This window comes from Natrix helvetica (assembly GCF_964273705.1).
Source record: "Natrix helvetica genome assembly, chromosome: Z".
In the NCBI taxonomy this organism is placed as follows: domain Eukaryota; kingdom Metazoa; phylum Chordata; class Lepidosauria; order Squamata; family Natricidae; genus Natrix; species Natrix helvetica.
The window spans coordinates 138665225-138691178 of record NC_138554.1 but is presented as its reverse complement, the minus strand read 5'-3'; the positions used below and the strand labels follow the sequence as shown (position 1 = coordinate 138691178).

General features: G+C 42.7%; 1 protein-coding gene across 1 annotated transcript in view; it reads left to right on the top strand.

Moving 5' to 3' along the window:
* OBSCN (obscurin, cytoskeletal calmodulin and titin-interacting RhoGEF) overlaps nt 1-25954 on the top strand; it is a gene marked incomplete at its 5' end in the record, with an annotated part of 248074 nt that overhangs the window by 42485 nt on the left and 179635 nt on the right. The window contains 9 exons of the mRNA XM_081970681.1: nt 797-1066; nt 2656-2922; nt 3506-3772; nt 5159-5271; nt 5822-5975; nt 7909-8070; nt 17918-18022; nt 18528-18794; nt 24368-24637. Of these exons, the coding sequence (XP_081826807.1) occupies nt 797-1066; nt 2656-2922; nt 3506-3772; nt 5159-5271; nt 5822-5975; nt 7909-8070; nt 17918-18022; nt 18528-18794; nt 24368-24637 (1875 nt within the window). The remainder of the gene's footprint in view (nt 1-796; nt 1067-2655; nt 2923-3505; nt 3773-5158; nt 5272-5821; nt 5976-7908; nt 8071-17917; nt 18023-18527; nt 18795-24367; nt 24638-25954) is intronic.

The window sequence follows — 25954 nt, the reverse complement described above, 5'->3', positions numbered from 1 at the left end:
GATGGAGCAGGAGGAGACAGAAGAGGGGATGAGAAGAGGAAGGAGGAGAAGGAGGACGAGGACGAGATGACACAGTGGTTAGAGTGCAGTACTGCAGGCTACTTCAGTTAATTACTAGCTGCAGTTTTGCAGTTCAAATCTCACCAGCTCAAGGTTGACTCATCCTCATCCTTCCGAGGTGGGTAAAATGAGGGCTCAGTTTGTTGAGGGACAAGAAGCTGACTCTGAAAACCACTTAGAGAAGGCTGTAAAAGCACTATGAAGTATAAGTGCTAAGGACTGTGGGTTCCTTGGTGCTCTCGGAGCTTGGCTGTTTTCTTGAAGATGTTTCATTACCCAGCTAGATAACATCATCAGTGCTGGAAGGGAGTGGGGTTTCCTCTCTGTTTATGTACAAGTGGTTTCCTCTGTTTCCCCGAAAATAAGACTGGGTCTTATATTAATTTTTGTTCAAAATGATGCAGTAGGGCTTGTTTTCTGGTATTATTTTCAGGGAAATATGGTACTAAAATGCATCTATCTGGCTGATGATCTTAACTGGGGCTTATTTTTGGGGTAGGGCTTATATGAGCATCTTGAAATATCATGCTAGGGCTTATTTTCTAGTTGCGTCATATTTTCGGGGAAGCACAGTAGCACTGATGCTAGTTGCAGTGCGCACTGATTGGGGAATTGCTCATTGTCACTTTCCAACAAAAGTCTGCAGATGAGAGAGCACATTAAGGAGGCCTCTCAAACTTCCACAAAAGAACATTTTCCCTCTTTTATGTGACGTGTATCCTGGTCTATTCTTCAGTGCCTCACATTGTGAAGTTTATCAAGAGCCTCTCCAAGGTTGTGGCAGAAGAAGGCAAAGAGGCGGTTTTTGAATGCACCGTCTCCCCTAGCGATGCACCCGTAAAGTGGAGCCACCGCGGCACCCCGATTGAAGCCAGCAAGAAATATGTCATTTCTCACCGTGATGCCCATCATAGCCTCACTCTCACTGAACTGACGGTACAAGACAGTGGGGAAGTCACAGCTGAAGCCGAGGGAGAAGAGAGTCGGGCCCACCTCCGAGTGGAAGGTGAGACAGGGGTCCATTAGGGATGGAAGGAAACGTCCAGGTGTGGGCTCTCATTTCTGGATGCTCTCCTGTTGGTTTCAACTGTTGCTTATTTTATATTGTATTTTATATTATTATTTTACTTTTTTTATTTTGTTTCATTCAGCTTAGTTTATTTTTTAATTTATTGTATTTTATCTTATTTAGTTTGATTTTAGCTTATTTTTTATTTTATTTTAACTTTTTATCTTATCTTGATTTTAGTTTTTATTTTACAGTATTTGAACTTTATTTTATTTTGATTTTAGTTTTTTAGTTTTTTATTTTATTGTATTTATTGTATTTTAAGGTTTTGGGCCTGGAAGTCCTTCTACACTAACATGAAAATCAAAACAGGAAGTAGGGATGTAAGGATCTTGTAACTTGACAGCTTTAAGACTTGCGTGCTTCAAATGCCAGAGTTCCTGAGCCAACATTTTGGTTGCTAAGCAAGAGCGTTGTTAAGTGAGTTTCACCACATTTTACAAATTGGCCACGCCCACCCAGTCACATGGCTGCCAAGCCACTCCCACCCAATCACATGGCCAGCAAGCCACTCCCACCTGGTCACATGGCCAGCAAGCCACTCCCACAAAACAGGCCACACGTACAGAAGAGGTTCTAAAAATGTTTGAAACCCACCACTGTCTCGAATCTATAGAAACCTAGTGCCACAGGGGGAGATCTTTGAAACAGTCATCACTCATTTTCTAATGCTAGTTTGCTATTTGCAAAGTATGTTTTCATGTGAGGAAAAGCATAAAATCCTGATTGGCTAGATTAAAACATTTTGGGTTGGACCACCATCTATTACCCAGAATAAGATGGTAGAAAAAATTGTAAGCTTTAAAGGCTTCCTCAGTAGGGGAAAATATGAATGTTGGGTGTTGTTATTAATGTTATTATGATTGTTAAGCAAATTACTGCGGTCATTAAGTGAATCATTGTTGAGGTTGTTAAACAAATCCAGCTTCCCCTGTGGACTGTGCTGGATAGAAGCCCACTGGGAAGGTCGAAAATGGTGGCTGGGTGACACTGGGACACTGCAGTTGTCATCAAAATAGGTAGTCCTCAACCTATGACCAAAATTGATCCTAAAATTTCTGTTGCGAAGTGAAACAGTGGTTAAGTGATCTTTTTGCCCCATTTTATGACCTTTCTTGCCACAGTTGTTCAGTTGAATCACTGCAGTTGTTAAGTTAGTAACACGGTTATTAAGTGAATCTAGCTTGCCCATTGACTTTACTTGCAGAGGGTCTCAAAAGCAGATCACATGATCAAGGGATATTGTAATTGTCACAAATATAAACCATTTGCAAAATGTCTGAATTTTGATCACCTGATGATGAAAATGCTGCAACGGTTGCAGGTTGAAAAACAGACATAAGTCACTTTTTTCAGTGCCGTAGGAACGGTCACTAAATGAATGGTTGTAAGTGTGGGGATAAGTCACTTCTTTCAGTGCTGTTGTAACTAGGAATGGTGGCTAAACAAATGGTCTTAAGTGCAGGACTACCTGTATCTGTTGTGCTTTTGATCTACCTGATGCTTTTGGTCTTTCTCATAATCAGAAGCCCCGGTGTTATTCGTGAAGAAGTTGGAGGCCAAAGTTGTAGAAGAGAAACAGACGATTGTGCTCGAAGTTGAGCTATCCAAGCCAACCCCAGAGGTGAAGTGGACGAAGAACGCGAGTGCCCTTCACCCAACGGCCAACCTGGAGATCCAGGCACGGGGGACAAAGCACTGCCTGGTGATCAAGAGTGCATCCTGTGACGATCGTGGTTTTTACTCCTGCGAGACCCTCCATGACAAGACGCAAGCCAAGGTCACTGTAGACAGTAAGTCCTCTCATGGGGGCCAATTCTGAGGAATGCAACCCTTGTGAGAATTGTAGAGTGTTGAAGGGGACAGTGGAGAGCTTCTAGACCAGGCCAGGAAGCCTTGGACCATCCCAGATCAATAGTTGTCCAACTTCTGCTTGGAAACCTTTAGGGGTGGAGACCCCATGACTTCAGGAGGAAGGTTGTTCCACCCCTTCATAATTCTCACGGTTGGGAAATTCCTTCTTGGCGCTCTCTGAGCTGGGTGATTTTCTTGCTAGATCTAGAACTGATGATATTACCTACTTGGGTCATGAGACGTCTGGGAGAAATAGCCAAGCTTAGAAAGCATCAAAGATTCCATAGAGAATGAATATATGAATGAATGAGTATAGACAGAGAGCAAACTCTTCTAGCATTGATGATGGGGACTTGGTTTTCAAACGAGGTCAAATGGCACACAAATTTGGTTGGTTTCATGGTGCGGAGCAGGAGATCCTATGTACCTCTCAAGTGAAGAGTGATATATATATGATATATATATATATATATAACATTTTTGACCCAAATGTACGTATCTCCACCTTGTTCCATTTCCCAGTGAGACCCATCAAACTGATCAAAGGCTTGCAGCCAACGGATGTTCACGAGAAGGAATCAGTAACTTTTGAGGTGGAATTGTCCCATGAAGACGTGGAAGCAGTTTGGATGAAGGATGGTCTCCGTCTCAAGTCTCAGGACAACTGCCAGATATCCATCCAAGGGAAGAAGCACTCACTGACACTCTCATCCTTGACATTGGAAGATTCAGCTCTTATTTCCTTCAAGGCTGAAGGAATTCACACCACAGGCAGGCTTAATGTGAAAGGTAGGTGCTCAGACAACTCTTTTAAATTACTGGTAATCCTCAACCCCGTAGCCACACAAACCATATCCAAATGCAGAGATAAACCAGAGATAAAGACTGGAGAATTGCAGGAAACCTGGCATTCTGACAAATCAGCCATCAACAGACACATAGAAATAAACAACATCCACACACCATTTAAAAGAGACAATCAAAAGGTTAATCGATCACAATACCTCCTGACAAGCAAACGACTCCCAGATAAGCAAAGTTTAACACCAAGCAGCAAATAATATCCCAAACAGGTACTACTAACACAATAAAGAACAGCCTAATCAAGGAACAACCAAAGCACTCCCATTGACAGGGCAGTGACTAGTGTATAAAATGACAGCAAAGCTCACTCCCTAGTGGTACTATTGATGTTACCTAGTAGGGGCATGAAATGTCTGCAAGAAAATCACCAAATGTTAGGGTTCCAAACAGCATCCAAAAGTAAATCAGAGTCTGAGGCAAAGGATTCCTCAAAGCTCCAATTTATTAAGAGAGCCAAGTTGGCACGTCTGGGAAAACCCGAATCTGAAAGCTTCCAGGTTTTCCCACCCAGTTAAACATTCAAGATCCTGCCTCTACACCCACAAATCCATCACATGGTCCAATCTTCCACTGTCACGCTGGCAGCTTCCACCCATCCAGTTCCAGCCAGGATGACCTTGGCTTTCTAGAAAGAATTTTGTTATGGCTACATATCACCCAACTCCATATAATCCCCCCTCCCACAATAGAAAATGCATAATAGAATGATAGAAAGTGTGGCAGGCCTAAAGTCCAAAAAGGAAAAGATGGCTTGCAGACCTGATACCAGGTTCAGAAAGCAGCAGGGACTCCACAGTCCTCCTCCTCCACTCCGCAACCCCATTCACTTCCAACACTGATGATGTCACCTGGTTGGGTCATGAAATGTCTGCAAGAAAACAAGCAAGCTTAGAAAACACCAAAGACCCACAGACTTCCCCGCTCTTCTCCTCCTCTTCCTTTTCCTCCTTCTCCCCACAACTCCCCTCTCTTCTCACACTGATGATGGATCATGAATTCTGATCACTTAAGTATGGGAATGCTACAACAATTGTAAGTGTAAAAAATGGTTTTTTCAGTGCATTGTAACTTTGAATAGTCATTAAACAAGTGATTGTAAGTTGACTACCTATAATGTTTTTTTCTGTCTTTTCTAAGTGTCTTCTTACCTTATATATGAGAGTGACCTATATTTTACTTAATGCACAAGTAAAATACATTAGTTTATCCTTGCTTCTGATGCCATTTCGGCCAGAGGCGGACTAGGCTAAGAAACTTACCCTGATATATGGCTAACATTTAAATTGCTTACGTGTTATTTCTCCTTGGCAGAATCCCCTGTGAAAATCATCACACCTTTAAAAGACCTCAAAGTTCAGAACAAGGATGATGTAACTCTTGAGTGCGAACTTTCCAGGCCCAATGTGGAAGTGAAATGGCGTAAGGTATTGAATTTATTAAATATAAGCTGTGGACTTCTCTTCAATGTCTGAAGTTGCTTGAACCTCTGTCTTGTAAGATTGCATCTACAGCTTCGTGGGAATATAAGTAGTCCTCAATTTACAACAATTCATTTAGTAACTGTTCAAAGTTACAAGGGCATTGAAAAAAAAGTAATATATGAGGGTTTTTAACCCAACCTTTGCAGCATCCCCATGTTCAGACTTTTGGCAACTGACTCATAATGGTTGCAGTGTCCTGGGGTCACGTGGTCCCCTTTTGCTACCTTTTGAAAGGCAAAGTCAACGGAGAAGCCAGATTCACTTAACAACTTTGTTGCTACCTTAACAACTGTGGTGATTCGCTTAACCACACCGTCGATTCAGGTTGCAAAATGGAACAAAATTCATTTAATGGTGTCTTGCTTAGTCATAGAAATTTTGCGCTCAATTGTGGTTGTAAGTCGAGGACTACTTGTACCTCAGGACCTATCTCAAAACTTGGACCAGTAAAATATTCTGTCAATAAACTCCTCTGTGGACTTCTTGATTTTAGAATGGAGTGGAGATCCGGCCAAGTAAAAAGATGGCCATCGCTTCCAGAGGAACAAAGAGAAGCCTCATCATTCATACATGCGAATATGAAGACCAAGGAACATACATGTGTGATGCGGTAGATGATAAGAGTTCGGCTGTTTTGGAGATCCATGGTACAAATGTCCTCCCTAAATCCCTAAATTTGTTGGAGTCAGGTTTCTCTTCTTGGAATCTCATCCAAGGAACGAGAATTTAGGAGCTTTGATTAATAGTATTTAATATAAAAGAAGATTACAGTAAATCACAGTAGAATTCCTTTTAGACACAGGCACATTTGTTCTTCCTAAATGTATTGCAAAGTGTTGTCCAAGGTGCAGGCTTAGAAATGGTGAGTTCTAGTTCCACTTTTGACATGAATGCTGGTTGGGTGATTTTAGGCGAATCACTAGGAGATGATGCGTTCTAGTTCCGCCTTAGGTATGAAAGCTGACTGGATGACCTTGGACCAGTCTTTTTCTTCCAGCCCAATCCACCTCACAGGGTTGTTGTTGTTGTGGGGGAAAGGTGAGGAGAAAGGAGTATGAAATATGTTTGCCACCTTGAGTTATTTATGAAGAATCAAATAAATACATGTAATTTCAGGAAGCAAAATTCTCTATTTATTTAGACTTTGTCAACATAGAATGGAGAAAGTTGCCTTCTTTGTGGACAATCAGGATAAATTACACCTGTTTATTGAGCACTGGTCTTTGCATCAGCGTGAAAATATTTCCCCCCAGTTTTCTAAGATATTCTAGCTATTTATTTATATACAGTGCCATGATATAGATATTTGTTTCATTATGCAGGTAGTCCTTGAGTTACAGCCATTCACTTTGTGACTATTCAAAGGTACAATGGCACTGAAAAAAGTGACTATGACCATTGTTCACACTTCTGACCATTACAGCATCCATATGGTCACATAATTGAAATTCAGATGCTTAGCAACTGACTTAAATTTATGACAGTTGCCATGTGAAGGTCCTTTTGCAACCTTCTGACAAGTAGAGTTAATGAGGAAGCCAGATTCACTTCACAATCATGTTACTGGTTTAAGAACTGCGGTGATTTTACTTAATATCTGTGGCAAGAAAGATCACAAAATAGGGCAAAACTCTCTTAACAATTATCTCACTTAGCAACAGAAATTTAGGGCTCAATTATGGTCATACGTCAAGGACTACTTGGGTTAGAAAGTTGGGTCTAATATAAGTGAAGGGGTGCAGGTCAGATTCGAGAATGTTTCCATTTCAATTATTATAATTACTACAATTATATAGTTCCATTCCAACTCTTCTTGAAGCCATCAGTGAACAGAGATAGTTCTGGACTTACAACCACAATTGGGAACAGAATTTCCATTGCTTGAGTAAGGTGGTTATTAAGTGAGTTGTGCCCAATTTAATAATATTGCCATGGTTGTTAAATGAATCACCTTCCCAGCTTGCTTCTGACAAGCAATGTCAATGAGGGAAGTCAGATTCATTTAATGACCATATGATTCACTTAACAATTACTGTTAGATCGGGTAATGGATAGGCGCACAAAGGCTTAACGGTTAAAACAGCTCTTTATTAAGTACAACAAGTGAGAACAATCCAGCAAAGGTTTGAGTCTGACAGCAGCCCTTTTATAGGGAGCTGTCAGACCCTTCGACCCATAGGATTAAACCTCTGTCCCCGCCGGAACAGAGGACCTTGATGGAAACCACTGAAGTTAGAACAAGTATCTAACAATTACAGTTTCACTTAACAATTGTGGCAAAAAGAGGTGCAACTCATTTAACAGCTGCCTCACTTAGCAATGGAAATTTTGGGCTCAATTGTGGTTTTCAGTCGAGGATAACTTGTAGAGATATAACAAGTTCATACTCAACTATAAACAATTTCTCTGCCATTCCTGGTATCTATCTAACTAAACCTCAAGATCCATTCCTGACTATTCCCCCAGGGTTTTTTTTTCTACTGATAAAACTGTGTATAATTTTCCCCAGACACTAATGACAACTGCAAGGAACACAGACTCCTTAACCTTAAACAAAAATGTCTCATTTCGATTCCTTAGCCCGGGACATCAAGATTGTAAAACCATTAGAAGATGTGGAAGTGAGCGAAAAAGAAAGTGCTTCTTTCCTCTGCGAGATTTCACATGATGATGTCCAAACCCAGTGGTTCAGTAACAAAAGCAAAATCCGGGCTGGAGAGAACATCAAACTACGTCAGGAAGGTAAGAAGAAGATAATTGAAAAGTGGTGGCCTCTGAGCTTGGTCGTTTGTTTGCAGACATCTAGATAATGTCGTCCATGTGAGGGAGTGTTTACTTTCTTTTTATCTACAGCTGCTAAAAAGAACAGTGTTGGTCGGGTGTAGGCTTTTTGTCCCTGGCAGTTTCTTGATTGCTTGTCTGTGGTTAATCCCTGCTTAACTGGGTTTCTCTTTTGTGGTCCTTGGTGCTGACTGAGCTTGGATGTTTGCTTGCAGACATCTCCTGACCCAACTAGGTAACATCATCCAAGTGAAGGAAGATGGAGTTTGCTCCCTTTTTATATACAGCTGTTTCCCCTGGCAGGATTGATGGGTTGTTTACTTCCTTGGGAGCTGCTTGATTAGGGTATTATTTTCTGTTTGATTGTTTGCCTGGGGTTAATCCATGCTTATCTTTTTTAAAAAAAAACATAATTTTATTGGTTTTTAAAAAAATAAACAAGGAAAGGGGTGGTGGAATAGGTTACAAATTTTGGCAGTTACAATATGCAGGAAGTGCCCCCCCCCCATTCTCATACTTTTCATTTATTAATACATTAGATTCTTACTAGTTAGTGGTATTTTGTCAGCATATAAACTTTTATCTTCAAATAATTTCAATCATTTTACATCAAACAGATTTTCTTGTTCATTTTTGTGATCTGAGTTTTCTCGATGTTGCCCCTTCTCCCCCCTCCAGCAGAGCTCCGGCACCTCCCATGTCCTGTATGTCCTGTGTAGTGTCATCAAATTTATCTAAGAGGACTTTATTTTTTTCCATGAAGGCCTGAGCCTCTGTGGTTGTGTTAAGTCTAACTCTCGTGTCCTCCCAGAATATTAGCATACCTTCTGGCATCAGCCATCGAAACCACACCCCTTTCTGGTATAATTTCTTCGCTAATAGCGAATAGTTTTTTCTTTTATCTCTCACTTTCTTAGGGATCTGTTTCAGAATGGCTATTTCTCTATCTTGGTATTTTAGTACTTGCCCCCTTTGTGCACTCAGAATCTCATCTCTTGTGTTCTTTCTGAGAAATTTAATATGTACCTCCCTTGGAACATTGTGTGTTCTGGTATATGCTGAGTTTACTCTATAAACCAGGTCCATGTCCCACCCCATCTGTTGTTTGTCTTTTTTAATGTATTCAGCCAATAAGTTTGTCATAATGTCCCTTAGATCTTCATCATCAGCCTCAACCACATTTTGAAATCTAAGGAAAAAGGACATTCTTTCAAATTCCATTTTTATCTGGTGGTTCTCAAGCTCTTGGTTCCTTTTCTGCACTCCCCTCACCTCCCCCCTCATCTCAGCCGTCCCCTCCTCCAAAAGATCCAGTCTCTGTGAGTTTTTAATCGCCCGGTCTTGGTTCTCTCTAAGCTGCTCATTCATCTCCTTTAGTTGGTTTTTTAAATCCTCCTGCCCCTTTAAGAGTTGTTGGAACATCTGCTGAAAGTCCACCTCAGAAGGCTTGGGCTGAAGCAAAGAAGTTAAAGTCTGTTGTCCACTGGGGCTGGACGTTGAAGATGTTGGGGCGGAGACAGCAAATCCCGGCTTCCCCGGGGGTGGTCTTTTGGATGGCATTGTAATAAGCAAAGAGATAACAATGTCAGTACAGAGAGGAAACAATTAGGGAGGAAAACCGCCAAGAGAGGTTACGAGGCAGAGTCCAAGCAGATAGGAACCTTTTCTGGATTCAGCTCCTGGCAATAAAGCAATAAAGTCCTTTGTTCCAAGCCCAGAGTAAAATGTAGCAAGAGATTTATCTGAGTGTCACGGAGACAAAGACAAGATGCCTGAAGCTTCTATGGATGGAGTCAAGTTTCAGTGTCTATGAAGACGACGGAAGTGTGCCATCTTGCCCTGCCAGCTCCGGGATCAGAAGGCAAAGACCAAAAGTTTTCAAAGTTTTCAGATCATCACCTCATTTACACAATTGCAGTCCAAAATCTGCCTTTGCTATGAGCGTGATTTCGTTGCATGGCTCCCCCCACTCCTCCTCCTCTGGGGGCAGAGAGCAAAACCGTTTAAAGCCGCTTGTCCAAGGGGGGGGGGAAATCCCCCTCCCTCCAATCACACTTCTCCAAATCAAGTTGAAAGTTAATTCTAAAGAGCTGGCAATTTTTTTTTCTTCATTCGAACAAGGGAACGGGGGGAAGTTTCCACCTCACCGCACAGCAGCTGCGTCCTTCAAATCTTGCTTTTCTTCCAGCTGCCTCATCGCGAAGACGCCGCGGCGCCTCCCCTCTTGCCTCCCAGTGCCTAGGGCGATGCAGGGAGCCCCCCCGGCCGCCACCGACACAGGGGGTCCCCCGCTACGCTGCCCCCTCGGCAGGAGCCCCTCCAGGGCGTTCTGTGCCCCCCGGATCAGTGGGGAGCCCACCAGGAGTGCGCGGGGCGAGCAAAGCTTGCCCGTCACGATCCGCAGCCGGAACCGGAAGTCCATGCTTATCTTTTTTGTGGGATCCTTTGTGCTGTCTGAGCTTGGTCGTTTGCTTGCAGATATCACATGAGCCAACTAGATAACATCATCTATGTGAGGGAATATAGGTTTGCTCCCTAATTATATAAAGTAGCTTGCTTTGCCACTGTTGGTGAAAGCATGATTTTCTCTTTGATGGTTCCTTGATTAAGGAATTGTTTTCTGCTTGATTGTCTAGGGTTAATCCCTGCTTATCTGAGTTTCTCATTCTGTGGTTTTCTTGGTACTCTCTGAATTTGATGGTTTGCTTGCACATGTTTCATAATCCATAATAATATTAGGATGTTTATGTTTGATGATGCTAAAGGTCTTGCTGCAGGATGTAAACTAATTCAAGTTAAGTCACCTTTTGCAATTGACTGATGGCCATTGACAAAATCCTTGTCGGTCAATTGCAAAAGGCAACTTTATTCAGAACAGCTTCCATGCTATGATGAGAACAACAACATCTACCGTGTTTTCCCGAAAACAAGACAGGGTCTTAATTTTCTTTCAACCCCCAAAATAAGCACTTGGCCTTATTTTCGGGGAGGTCTTATTATTTTTGAGGTGCAGGAGGCGGTGAGTGTGGTCACCTCATGGCTGCTGTTGTGTTGCAGTATTTTGGGGAGGGTCTATTTTTGGGGGAGGGCTTATTTTAGCACATGCGCTCAAAAGCCTGATTAGGCTTGTTATCCAGGGAGGTCTTATTTTCAGGGAAATGAAAATAATCTGAATAGTCCAGATTCTTGGGAAAGACACAAAGAGGCAGACAAAAGACAAAATCCAGTCTGAACATCTGGCTGATGGTGCAACCAACATTAATAATGCATCATTGCCATTGACAAGATTCCTATCAGTCAATTGCAGAAGGCAGCTTGACTTGGAACACCTTACAATCTGCAACAGAATCTTTAAAACCATCAAGCATACACATTTGTCTATCTAAGCTCCTTGTGAGGAATTTGATAGGTGGACAAAAAGACCAAATCCAGTCTAAACATCTGGCTGACTGGGTGACAATATTACACAAACATGCAATGCAGGTAGTCCTTGATTTATGACCATAACCGAGCCCCAAATTTCTCTTGCTGAGACATTTGTTGAATGGGTTTTGTCCCATTTTACAACTTTTCTTATGACAATTGTTATGTGAATCACTACAGTTGTTTTTTAAATAAGGAATTTTTTTTATTTTAATTGAACAAAAACACACACAAAAAAGAATAATCCTTCAATACATCTTGTAGAAAGCGTGTCGATTGGTTACAAATAACTTTCGTGCATTTCTTTCATAGTCATTACTTGTAGTTCATAATAGATTATACACTTTAAATCAAAAATCTTTATATATCTTACCATCAATATATCACAATTCTCATTTGACTGCAATTATTTGAATGTGTTTTTTTTTTTCAAAAAAGTTTATTGGTTTTTTTAAAACATTTACTAGGAAAAGGGTATGTGGAATAATATACAAATTTTGGCAGTTGCAAGTATGGCAGACGCCCCCTCCCTCCAAACTCATAGTGTACATCTAGGTATAAAACATTAATACATAATCATGTAAAATCAGCATATAGAAATAGAAGTTTTCAATCAACTTATATATTATAACATATTTTCTAAATATAATTTCACTATTACTTTCGGTATGTTTATAACAATGTGGTTTTCTTATTCATTTTTGTGATCTGAGCTTTCTTGGTATTGCCCCTTCCCCCCCCCCCCCCCGCTGGCAGAGCTCCGGCCCCTCCCATGTCCTGTATAACCGTTGTAGAGTCTTCTGTTTTTTCTAGGTTTGCTTTATTTTTTTCCATAAAGGCCTGAGCCTCTATGGGTGTATTAATTCTAATTCTTGTCTCCTCCCAGAATGTCAACATCCCTTCAGGCATCAACCATCTAAACCACACCCCTTTCTGGTATAATTTATTCGCCAATTGCGAATAACTTTTCCTTTTGTCCCTAATTTTTTTTGGGATCTGCTTCAAGATGGTTATCTCCCTATCGTGGTATGTCAATGTTTGCCCCCTTTGTACACCCAGAATTGCGTCTCTTGTGCTTTTCCTAAGGAATTTAATATGAACCTCCCTGGGTACATTGTGTGTCCTGGCATATGCTGAATTCACTCTATAGGCCAAATCTATCTCCCACTCCATCTGTTGTTTGTCTTTGTGTATGTATTCAGCTAAGATGTTGGTCATAATGTCCCTTATATTTTCTCCATCTATTTCTATAACATTTTGAAATCTAAGATAAAAGGACATTCTCTCAAACTCTGTTTTCATTTGTTGAATATCAAGTTCTTTGTTACTCTTCTGTAGAACTTCCACCCCCCCTCGCTTCCGCCACCCCACCCTCCACAAGGTCCAGTCTCTGTGAGTTCTTATAAATTTGGACTTGATTCTCTTTAATTTCTTCCTTCATTTCCTTTAATTGTTTCTTAATTTCTTCCTGGCCCTGTATGAGTTGTTGAAGCATTTGCAGCAAATCCAACTCTGTACTCTTAGGTTGCATCATTTCTGTAATCTTTGACTGTGTGGCAGGGCTGGATGTTGCAGATGTCAGTGCAGAAGTAGCAAAGCCAGGTTTTCCAGGTGGTGGTCTTTTTGGAGATATAGTTTATAAAACAGAGAAGTCAGTCAGTGTAGAGACTGGACAGCTGGAGAAGTAGAGCAGGCAGATGAGTCCAGGAGGCAGAAAATCCAAACAAGTGAGAGTTTCTTTGATCAATCTAGCATTAAGAAAAGGTTTCCTCTCCAGAGGGTTCAGGAAATAGCAATCCACAAGAGATTCTTCTGGGTAGTACGGAGACAAAGACCGGAAGCCTGAGTTTTAAAGGTGGAGTCAGGTTTCACAGTTCATGAAGACAACGGAAGTGTGCCATCTTGCCCTGCCAGCTTTAGGCTCAGAGGCATAGTAAAGTTTCAAAAGTTCACAAAGTTCTCAGGTCATCAACAAATTATAAAACTAAGTCCAGTGAAAATCACTTTTACAGGGGTGAGGCATCATTAGTTGGCTCTCCCCCCTCCTCCTTCCTCCTAGGGGCAAAAGCAAAAATTTTTCAAGCCACTTGTCCAAGGAGGGGGAAAATCCCCCCCTCTAACCACACCTCCAACGAAGCTCCGAAAGTTTAACTTATAACCTTGCTGAAAAGTCCATCAATTCAACAGAGAAGGAATGGAGAAAGGAAGCACCTCACCATACCGCCACTGCTTCCTTCAATTTTGCGCTGCCCGATCGGCATGGAGCAAGACGCAGGCGCGCCCTCCGAGACTGCTCCCCGATGCCTAGAGCAAAGCGGAGAAGCCCCCACCAGCCGCCGCCGATGCCAGGACCCTCCGTGAGCCGCTCCCTCGGCAGGACGCCTCTTCGGGGTGTCCTGTGCCCCCCCAGAAGTGGGGGAAGCCCACCGGGAGAGCGGGAGCGGGCAAAGACTTGCCCGTTGCCGTAGCCGCCGGAACCGGAAGTTCATTTGAATGTGTTTCTGCCTGAACTTATTCATACTTAAAAACACAACCAACTAATGGCACTTGTTAGCTATTTCAAAAATCCTCTAATAACATTACACTTTTATGACATATTCTGAGTAAAAATCAATTAATACAGTTTCTAAGCTCCCCACCGCTGTTTAGAATATTATATCCAAGTTGCTTTTACCAATACCAGGGCATGTATATATTATTAAATAATATCCATCAACATTTCCTTGTTGTTATTATAATTAGCTAGAAGTCATATACTATTTATATCCCAACTCCTCTCGTCAAATGCAATAAAAAAAACATAATACCTTTATGACAAACCCTAAATAGAAGTTTGTTGGTAAAATTTATAAGTCTTTTTCCCAGGTCACAATTTGCAATCTATATTCAGATTTCTTTTACTAGTTTAACAGTACATAGTATATATCATTAAGTTGTATCCATTATCATTCCATTGTTGTTAATTATAGTTATTTAATTGTTAACGAATAAACATTTAATAACAATCTAAAACACTCTAAAAATTACTAAATTTCTTCTTATTGCTCAACCAGGATCAACTAATTTTTTATTAACAACTTTCAGTGTCAACCTGTATCTTTCCAATAACAAAACCGTCTTATCTCTCTTGCCAATTGTGGTGTCAGCCTTCTTTTTATCTCCTTTATAAGGTTTTTATAGATTTCTCTCCGCACTTTGTTGCTTGAAGAATTTCTCAGGTAATCTCGTTGCTCTCCAATTATTTTTAAAGTTAGCTTGTTTTTGGTTATCAATCGTACTTCTAAAAGAGTTTCTCTTCTTATATCCATCATCATTACCCTTTTTTCTTCTTCTGTATCTTGAAATCTGGGGTAGAGCTCCAATTCGTCGAAATCCCTCTTCCATGTTCCCTTCATTCCACTTTCACCCACATTTGCTCCATTAATAAATTCATCTGTTGTCTTGTCTTTATCTTCTATATCTTCATTCTCCCCTTTAATGTTTGGGCCTCCAACCCCTTCATCTTTTGATGTGAGGAATACTAGTTTTTCCAACTTCTTCTCCATTCTCCCGTATTCTTCCAATAAACTTTGAATTCCAGCCAAAATATTTTGAAATTTCAAGGTTTCCTCCTCTGAATATTGATCCATGTTTCCAAAAAAGAAGAAAGGAAAGGAAAAAAAACTAATAGCCACTGCCACTCTAGTCTCCCAAGCCTCTTTTATTTTTTAATTTTAGGTTGATTTAAGCACAAGTTATTGGTTTTTTTTGTGCTCTTCAAAAGAGAAGGGTTCTATTTTGTTTTGTTTTTTCCCCCTTTCTCTCCCCTGCCAAAATAGTTCTCACAGGCACCTGCAAAAATAATTCGTGCCCTTGGCTCTTTATCAGTTTGTATAAACAGTTTACAAACCCTTCAGCTACAAAGTTGGTGAAAACAACGAGGAAAAAAATGAGAGATACATTGTTTCAAAATCTCCAGCTTCCGACTTAATAATAATACAATAATAATAATAATAATAGTAGAGTTGGAAGGGACCTTGGAGGTCTTCTAGTCCAACCCCCTGCCTAGGCAGGAAACCCTATACCGTTTCAGACAAATGGCTATCCAATATCTTCTTAAAGACTTCCAGTGTTGGGGCATTCACAACTTCTGGAGGCAACCTCTGTTCCACTGATTAATTGTTCTAACTGTCAGGAAATTTCTCCTCAGTTCTAAGTTGCTTCTCTCCTTGATTAGTTTCCACCCATTGCTTCTTGTTCTACCCTCAGGTGCCTTGGAAAATAGTTTGACTCCCTCTTCTTTGTGGCAACCCCTGAGATATTGGAACACTGCTATCACGTCTTCCCTAGTCCTTCTTTCTCTTAAGCTGGACATACCCAGTTCCTGCAACTGTTCTTCATATGTTTTAGTCTCCAGTCCCCTAATCATCTTTGTTGCTCTTCTCTGCACTCTTTCTAGAGTCTCCACATCTTTTTTACATCGTGGCGACCAGAACTGAATGCCGTATTCCAAGTGTGGCCTTACAAGGCCTTATAAAGTGGTATTAACACTCCACGTGATCTTGATTCTATCCCTCTGTTGATGCAGCCTAGAACTGTGTTGGCTTTTTTGGCAGCTGCTGCACATTGCTGGCTCATATTTAGATGGTTGTCCACTAGGACTCCAAGATCCCTTTCACAGTTACTACTACTGAGCAAGGTATCATCTATACTGTACCTGTGCATTCCGTTTTTCTTGCCTAAATGTAGAACCTTACTCTTTTCACCACTGAATTTCATTTTATTAGATAGTGCCCAATGTTCAAGTTTGTCAAGATCCTTCTGTATCTTAAGCCTATCTTCTGGAGTGTTGGCTATTCCTGCCAGCTTGGTGTCATCTGCAAATTTGATGAGTTCCCCATTTATTCCCTCATCCAAATCATTGATGAAGATGTTGAAGAGTACTGGGCCTAAAACAAACTTCCAAGTGGCTATGTTGCTACTTTTCACTTTCATTATCTCTGGCTTAAATGAAATAAAGTTCTTTAATAAAATTTAATAACAAGTAATAGGAAGAATTGTTAAAAACAAAAAGGAAGGTTTTAGTCCAGAAATAAAAAAATAAAGTAACAAAGAGCAGAAGAAGAAAATAAGGTTGATCCGTTCACTTTAAAAGAAGAGACGAACAACGTTACGAGCACTTCAGTTCACAAAATATGGTTACCAAGAAAAAAAGCTTTCCAATACAATCCAGTATTAATTAATTTTGCAGCTTAATTCTTGCTTGAGGATCTAATTTGCCTTTTTTTTAAAAAAAAAGGTTTCTTTGGGCAGTCTTTCCCAAAATAGAAAAAAAATCTCACCAGATGGACTCACTTTCTCTTTTCACTTCCTTCCTTCCGGAGCTTCCCGACTTCATCAGCCTGGGGGCTGCCTGTTTACCATCAACTTGAAGAGCTTCCCTTGGGACAATCAGGGACTTTGCGATGTCCCTGAGACCAGCAAGGCTTTGTCTTCCTGATCACCGTCTCTATGGGACGGTTTAGGTCCAGCTGGACCGTCCAGCAGCAAAAGTGTCAACGGTGGTTTCAGAATGTCGAGACCGCACGTTGTGTCATCGCGACATGGCTCCTCCTTCCATGAATCACTACAGTTGTTAAATTAAGCACAAGGTTGTTAAATGATTCTGGCTTCCCCATTGACTTTGCTTGTCAGACAGTTGCTAAAGATGATTACATGACCCTGCAACTGTCATCAATATGAATCAGTTGTCAAGTGTCTGAGGTAGGATCATGTGAGCATCAGGATTCTGAAATGGTTGGAGGGTGGGAAATTGAGTCATAAGTCCTTTTTTCACTGTCATAAGTTCAAATGGCCACTAAATGAACTGTTATAAATTGCGGACTGCCTTTATAATGGCAGCAGTCACCACCAATTGCGCTCAAAGGTCCTTTTTACCACCTAACCTCTCATTGACAGAGAAACAAGGAACAATAACCATAATCCTCTCCTTCTTGCTGCATAAGAAGCTTTTAAGAAGAAACAGGATAATCATTTGGAATGGTATAGGTTCTGAGTAGGGGTTGGACTAGAAGACCTCCAAGGTCCCTTACAATTCTGTTGTTCTGTTTTTCTGCTATTCTGTTATTTTGTTATTCTATTGTGGGTTCTCCATCACTGAAGGTTTCAAGAAGATATTGGACAAACATTTGTCTGAAATAGAATAGAGTCTCCTGCTTGAACGGGGTTTGGACTAGAAGACCTCCAAGGTCCCTTCCAACTCTGTTATTCTGTAATCTTGGCTGTTCCTTAAATGGGGAGATGGTTCTGTGAGTGGCAAGCTTTTGTCTTAATATGGATGATTTTTATTTGTTTGATGGATGACTCATGGATGACTCGTAATTTGGAGACTTCTTTTTGTGTGCAGGGAAAAGTCACACGCTGCTTTACCGCAGTGTGGAGTTGCAGGATTCAGCAGAAATAAAATTTGTGGCTGAAACTGCAGAATCAAGAGCTCAACTTAAAGTCAAAGGTAAGGAGTCGCTTCATAATTCAATAAATTCATTCCCCCTCCCCCTCAGAAAGTGTATCCTCAACCTAGCTACAGATAGTTTGAGCCTTACGACCACAATTGAGCCCCAAATGTCTGTGGCAGAGCCAGACAGTTGCTAAGAGCGTTTTGTCCCATTTTATTAATTTTCTCACCAGAGTTGTTAATCACACAGTTGTTAAGGGAATCTGGACTCCCCATTGAATTTGCTTGTAGAAGGTCACAAGAGGGGATGACGTGACTCCGGGACACTGCAACTATCATAAATATGAGTCAGTTGCCAAGCGTCAGGATTTTGATCACGTGATCATGGGGATGCTGCAATGGTTGTAAGTGAGAAAAATGACCATAAGTCATTTTTTTCAGTACCGTTGTAACTTCTAACAATACCTAAATAAACGGCCATAAGTCAGGAACTACCTGTATTACCCACATTGAATTCCTTGCAAAGTTACATCAATTACTTTCTTCTGTTCTCCTCCTTCAGAACTACCAGTCAAGATTATTAAACCCCTCCGGGTGAAAATCGCCATCGAAAGACACCGAGGTTTTATGGAGTGCCAAGTGTCTCGTCCAAATGCTGTTGTTAAGTGGTTCAAAGGAGACCGAGAACTCCATCCTGGCCAGAAGTTCGAGATGGTGAGCGATGGGATCTACCGGAAACTTATCATCAATGAGACAGAGTTTGAGGATGAAGGGATTTACACATGTGACGCCGTGGATGATAAGAGCAGTGCTCAGTTCTACGTAGAAGGTACATCCTATTCTCACTTGTACACATAGTCCTCAACTTATGACTACAATTGAGCCGAAAATTTCTGTTGCTAATTAACACACTTTTTAAGTGACTTTTGCCCTATTTTACAACCTTTCTCATCATGGTTGGTAGGTGAATTGCTGTAGTCATTAAGTTAGTCATACGGTTGTTAAGTGAATGTGGCTTTTCCATTAATTTTGCTTGTCTGAAGTTCGCCAAAGGTGATCCCAGGGCCCCAGTGTTAGATTGGGTAATAGATAGGCACACACAGACTTAACGGTAACAACAGCTCTTTATTAAGTACAACAAGTGAGAACAATCAGATCACTTCTGGTTCCCGAAGGCGACGGACGTTGTCGTCCGCCACTTGTCTCTCCGGTGGGCTCCTTTTAGGAGCACAGGGGGTCTTGGAGGGACCACCTGCCGTAGGGCAGCTTACTGGAGCCCCCGGAAGCGGCGGAAGCCTCGGGGGGTCTCCAGTCTCGCCTCAGGAACCGGGGAATGAAGGGGGGTGCATATGCAGCTGTCGGCTGCCTGCGCCTTCGCCGAATGGATTCCGGAAGGAAATAATCAATTAGAAGTTGCAATAGAAGTGCCAGAGGTGAGAAGTTTGCTCTAATCTCTTTTACCACCTTTTAATTGATGAGCAACAGCTTTTTGCAAGTTGTGGATTCAATCTATTTGAAGTTGCAAGATTGGAGGGGTTTTTTTTCACCCCCCCCCCAGGTAAAGCGGCATTTGGACTATCTCTCGATCTTGGAATGGAGTGAGAGAGTAAAAGTTAGTACCCACTTGTACTAACTATGTGAGAAAGATTTACATCACAATTGCAAGAAGTGATTCCTGAGCTGTTTTAAAAGCCTTAAGGAAACTTTGGATGCTTTGCTCCCTGGATCCCTGTGAAAGGGGGAGCCAAGATGGCCCACTTCCGTCTTCTTCTTCGCTCTTATAAGTGAAACTAGCCTTTTGAAACTACCTTTGAAGAAATTTCTGGCTCTATATTATTACAAAGATAAAGAAATTGCCATTCTTAAACAAATTCCGAAAAAAATAAGAGACAAGAGGAGGAAGTATTCCTCCTTATCAAAGAAATTATATAACAAAGGAGTTTGGTTTAGATGGTTATTGCCAGAAGGAATGTTGATCTTCTGGGAGGGAAACAGAATTAGAATCAATACAGTTGTGGAGGCAGAGGCCTTCATGAAAAAACACAATACCCTCCTAGAGGACGAAACCATAAGATGTAGTGAAAAAGGTGATAATACACAAGATATGAGGGAGGGGCTGTGACTCCGCCAGAGGACAGGGGGGAGGGAGCAATATTGAAAAGACTCAGGTCACAAAAATAAATGTATTTGAAATATCATTGTAATTGTTGATATATTAGAAAGTGGCAAAAGAAATGATTGAACATATGGTTGATACAATGTTAACAAGATGCTGTTTCTGCTTATCTTTTACCTTTTGTTTTTCTTTTTGTAAAAGTTGTGAGATTTGGAGAGATTTCTACTTTCAGTACAATATAGCTGCCAAAAGTTTTTGTATATCCACCTACCCTTCCCTGTAAATGTTTAAAAACCAATAAAACTCTTAAAAAAAACAACAAGTGAGACCAATCCAGCGAAGGTTGAGTCTGACAGCAGCCCTTTTATAGGGAGCTGTCAGACCCTTCGACCAATAGGATTAAACCTCTGTTCCTGCTGGAACAGAGGACCTTGGTGGAAACCACTGTAGTTAGAGCAAATATCTAACACCCCTCCCCTCTTGGATGGAACAATCCTACTTGTTATGTAGTTACGCAGATAGGCGGGCTTTTGGGTAGCTCTGCCTGACCTGCGCAGTTCAGTAGGTGGGGCTTCCTTGGACAGGTCGGACGGACCTGTTTGCTCTGCAGCCCTGCTTGGTGGAAGCTCCTGGAACCTTTCACTGGCCGCGGCTGGAGCTTCTAGAGCCGGTTCGCTTGGAGTTCGCTGCGCACCTGCAACATAACCAGCTAAGTTTCCCGGTACCCTCGGGCTTGAGCTGACCGTGGAAGAATTGAGTGTTTGTACCATTTGGGTAGGGCTTTGGCTAACTCATGCAGGAGTTACCTCTGGTTGTCTAAGAGTGGAGTTGGAGAGGCGGCCACAGAGTTGGTCAATATGCCTTCTCCAATTCCTACCGTCCTCGAGCTCTAGGAGATAAGAGCGAGGGCCGGTGATGCCTATCACTGTGGCAGGAATCCACAGAGTTCCCCCTGGCGTAGTTGTGGGTGTAAACTGAATCCCCTACGCCAGGGGTCGGCAACCTTAAACACTCAAAGAGCCACAAAGGTCCTAACCGGAAGCCCACCGTTCAGCTTTGGAGCCGACCGGAAGTCTGGTTCCCCCACCATAGAGTCTCCTCCTAGTGTGGCATCCTTTTTTCCTCTACCTGTCCTAACCGAAAGCCCTATCAATTGTGGAGCCGGTCAGTGACAGGGAGCCGCAGCAGAGGGATGAAAGAGCCACATGCGGCTCCAGAGCCGTGGGTTGCCTACCACTGCCCTACGCTAAAGTTCCGAATCTTGCTTGTGGAGTCTGGGGGCGATGAGGCAGAATAATTGGGATGTAGCCGGTCTAAGTGGGACCTTAGTCGGCGACCCAAGAGAAGCTCAGAGGGGTTCTCCCAGTGGTAGCACTGGGTGTGAAGTGCTGAATTAGCAAATAGTGGTCAACCCATGTTTGCCAATCTCTCGGGCCCATCCTAGAGAGGGCCTCTTTTGCAGATCTCACCATTCTATCCACCTGACCCTTGGAGGCCGGATGGAATGGTGTGACCAGGACATGCCTGATTTCCTGAGCTGCTAGGAAGGTCTCAAATTGCATGGCCATGAATTGGGGCCCGTTGTCAGAGACCAAGACATCGGGCAGGCCGTGCATGGAGAAAAGTCTCCGTAGCACCTTGATGACCGCTTCTGCCGTAGTGGAGGTCATCAGGACTACCTCTAACCATTTCGAGTCGGCGGCCACAACTATGAGAAATGTCTGTCCGTGAACTGGGCCAGCAAAGTCAATGTGCACCCTAGACCATGGTACTTAAGGTCGCTCCCACTCCTTAGCGGGCGCCTCTGGGGGAGCTGGTCTGGACTCCTGGCATGGTGTGCAGGTAGCCACCCATTATTCGATCTCCCTGTCCATGTTAGGCCACCACACGTAACTCCTAGCCAAAGACTTCATCCTGACAATTCCAGGATGCCCTACGTGGAAAGCCTCTAATACTGCAATGTGCGACCCGGTCCCCCCACAGTAGACAGCCTTTAACAACAGACAGGTTATTTCTCTTATGATAATACATTTTGAAATCAGACCCAACAGGCCCCTTGGGCCACTCCCACCTGTTTGATCATGAAGTCTCTGGTCACTAAGTGAGACGGAATCAGTCTCTAAAGAGTCAATGCAAAAAACTGGCATCTCGGGGGTAGGGTCTGGAAGTAGTTCGTCGGTGCTCCTCCTCATCTAATTTAAGGATTTGTGTATTTATATTTATTCCTATGTATTTGTGTTTTAATTTGACTGTACACCGCCCCGAGTCCCTTTCGGGAGAGGGGGCGGTCTAGAAATCTAAATAAAAGTAAAGTAAGTAAAGTTGACACTGGTCACTTCCAGTCCCAGGGCTTCGAACCAGTCAAGCCCCAGGAGGCTCCGCAGGTTTCCGCTGACCACTGTCACCAGGAGCTGGCCGTTGAAGTTGTTGAAGTTCGCCCGGAAGGTGTCTTGGCCCACGATGGGGATTCGGTTCTCCTGGTAATCGCGAAGGCAGATGTCAGGGGTGCGTAGATGCTGCTTCTTCAGGCTAGGGATAGCCTGCTTCAGGGTAGACCACAGCATGATGGTCAGTGATGACCCGGTATCGATCTCCATCTCGCATGGAGAGCCCTCGATGAGGACTGTGACCTTCAGCTTCTTTGACCGCCTTGTGCGGGCTTGGCCGATTGAGGTGTGATTGGTGATTCTGTTGTCGCCCTCTGAGCACCGTGGTGGTGGCCACCATGTCCCTTGGTTGGCCTCTGCTGGTGGTTAGGTCGGCTTTGTGGCTTCCAGGTCATCGGGGGGAGCTTACTTTGGCAAACCTTGGCGATGTGCCCCTTTCGCTCGCAGCATTGGCAGATAGCATCGCGGAGACGGCAAAACGATCTGGCATGGTCTCCTCTGCAGCTAGCACAAGGTGGGAGATGCAGTTTGAATTTGTGCGCCAGCTGGGCGTGGCTGTCATCTTCTTCGCTTTCTGAGCTCTCGGCCTCTGCAGCCTTGCGATGTGAGCATGCGCTCTTCCACGCATCCTATGAAGCACCCTGGTGCTGCAGGGTTTTTGCAGACTTAGTGGCTGATTCTGATGCCCTGGCTTCGTCCAAGGCAATTTGCAGAGTGAGGTCAGACGTGGCAAGTAACCTCCTCTGTAGGTTAATGTCCCGCACGCTGCAAATTATGCGGTCCAGAATCAGCTCGTCCAGGTCTCGGAATTTGCAGTATGTGGCGGCCTTGCGAAGCACCGCAACGTACTCATTTATCGACTCGCCCTCTTTCTGGTTCCTGATGTTAAACTCATGCCAGCGAACGTGCTTGGACGGCTTGGGGACATAGTAGGTCCTCAGCGTCTGCTGAAGCATGGACCAAGCGACTGATTGCAGCGGTGTCGGCTCAGAGAGGTCTTTCGCCGTCTCGAACACTTTCCGGCCACAGTATCTGAGGAACATGTTCTTCTTGCGGCCTCCAGAAAGGCCCATGAGGTTGTTTGCCTCGAGGAAGCAGTCAAATCGTAGCATGTACGAGTCCCAGTGCTTAGTGACTGGGTCATACGGAGTCGGTGGGGCGTGCATGGCCATTTTGTGTTCTGAGGGCGTTTTGAGTTTGCCGCTCAAAAATGGCTGCTCAAAGCCGTGCTGAGCTCTGGGCTGGATGCCCTTGCTGGAGTGCTATGCTCTTTTTGGTTCGCTTAGTTTCCTTCCAATCCCACCTTCGTTGCCAGTGTTAGATTGGGTAATGAATAGGCACACAAGGCTAAAAGGCAACAACAGCTCTTTATTAAGTACAACAAGTGAGAACAATCCAGTGAAGGTTGAGTCTGACAGCAGCCCTTTTATAGGGAACTGTCAGACCCTTCGACCAATAGGATTAAACCTCTGTTCCCGCTGGAACAGAGGACTTTGGTGGAAACCATTGAAGTTAGAGCAAGTATTTAACCAATAGGATTAAACCTCTGTTCCCGCCGGAACAGAGGATCTTGGTGGAAACCACTGCAGTTAGAGCAAGTATCTAACACCCAGGACCTTGCAACCATCATAAATATGAGTCAGTTGCCAAACATCTGAATTTTGATCACGTGACCATGGGGATACTGTAATGGTTGTGTTAAAAATGGTCACAAGTCACCTTTTTCAGTGCCATTGTAACTTCAAACAGTCACTAAATGAATGATTGAAAGTCTACTTGTATCTTAGAAAACTTTTTGTGTCAACAATGACGACTTGAAGAACTTGGGGATGACTTAGTCTCCAAATGCCAACGGTGATGACCTTGCGATCAACTTTGTCTTCCGTTATTTCTCTTTAGAACAAACCATCAACATCGTGAAGGAACTGAGGGATGTGGAGGTGATAGAACCAGCCGAAGCACGCTTTGAGTGTGAAATCTCCATCCACTCAGTGAAGCCACCCAAATGGTCTCTCCGTGGAGAAGTGCTACAGAAGGGCCCAAATGTCATCCTAGAACAAGAGGGGAAAATCCACCGGCTGATCTTGAGGAAAACCAATGTGGACATGACAGGCACCATCCAATTTGCCATTGGCAAGTCCAAATCCTTGGCTGATCTGGTAGTCAAAGGTAAGGGCCAAGTTCAAAATAGCCATGGAAGACTGTGGGTGGTGGTAGTGGTTAGACCTGTGTGCCTATTTGGAATGGAATCGAATGAAATCGAATGGAGGGGGTGGGGTGGGGTGGGAGAGGAGAGGAAAGAATAAAATATAATAGAACAGAATTTATTGAATAGAATGGATTGGGATGGGATCTAGGATGGGAGAGGAGAGATGGAAAAGAACAGAATGTAGAATAGGATAGAACAGAACAGAATTCTGAATAGAATAGAACAGAATTGAGAATAGAATAGAATAGAGAACAGAACAGAACAGAACAGAATAGAATTTATTGAATAGAAAGAAAGGGAAGGGAAGGGAACGGAACAGAACAGAAAAGAACAGAATAGAATAGAATACAGGTAACCCTCGACATGACCAAAATTGACCCAAAAACCTCTGAAACATTTGTTAAATGAATTTTGCCCCATTTGACTATCTTTCTTGCCACAGCTGTTAAGAGAATAACTGCAGTTGTTAAGTGAGCATGGCATCCCTTCTGACTTTGCCTGTCAGAAAGTCACAAAGGAGGATCACGTGACTCCAGGACATTGCAACCATTATAAATATGAGTTAGTTGCGAAGTGTCTGAATTTTGATGAACTTTTTTCATTCCCATTGTAACTTTGAACGGTCATTAAATGAACTGTTGTAAGTCAAGGACTATCTATAATAAAGTTTGGAAATGACCGTGAAGTTCTTCTAGTCCAGCCCAGGGGTGTCAAACTGGCGGCCCGTGGGCCAGATGTGTCACATGTAGGCCACACCTATCCCTGCTCCGTGAAGGGAAAAAAACATTGCAATACGTCACGTGACAGCAACATGACATCGCAAGTTTGACACTCTTGAGGATCCCACAGTTTAACCCTTAGCTACAAAGATTATCTTGTATCAGTAGAGTAAATAGACTCAATTCAGATTTGATTTGGTAAAAGATTGAATAATGAAACAGATCAACATTTTGATAGCCGCCTTGTTTGTTTTATCAAACTGGAAAGTATTAGTGATGGTAACCCCTTTGAAGAGCATTAACTAGGCAAAGTTTTCTGTGGATAATTTCAAGTGTTTTTCAAGATTTGGAAGATGCATCTCTTTGAAACCACAGGGGAAGCAATGGAAAATGATTTTAAACAATCCACTCCAAAACGTGCCTCACAAGTGTTGTAGAGAAGGGATACAACCACACAAATTGGGCAATAATTTCTCAGATTATGAGCCTGCATGACTTCAAACTGGGTAAAATTCTGGGGAATTGTAATTGAAAAATGTTTGGAGGTGCCCAATTCAT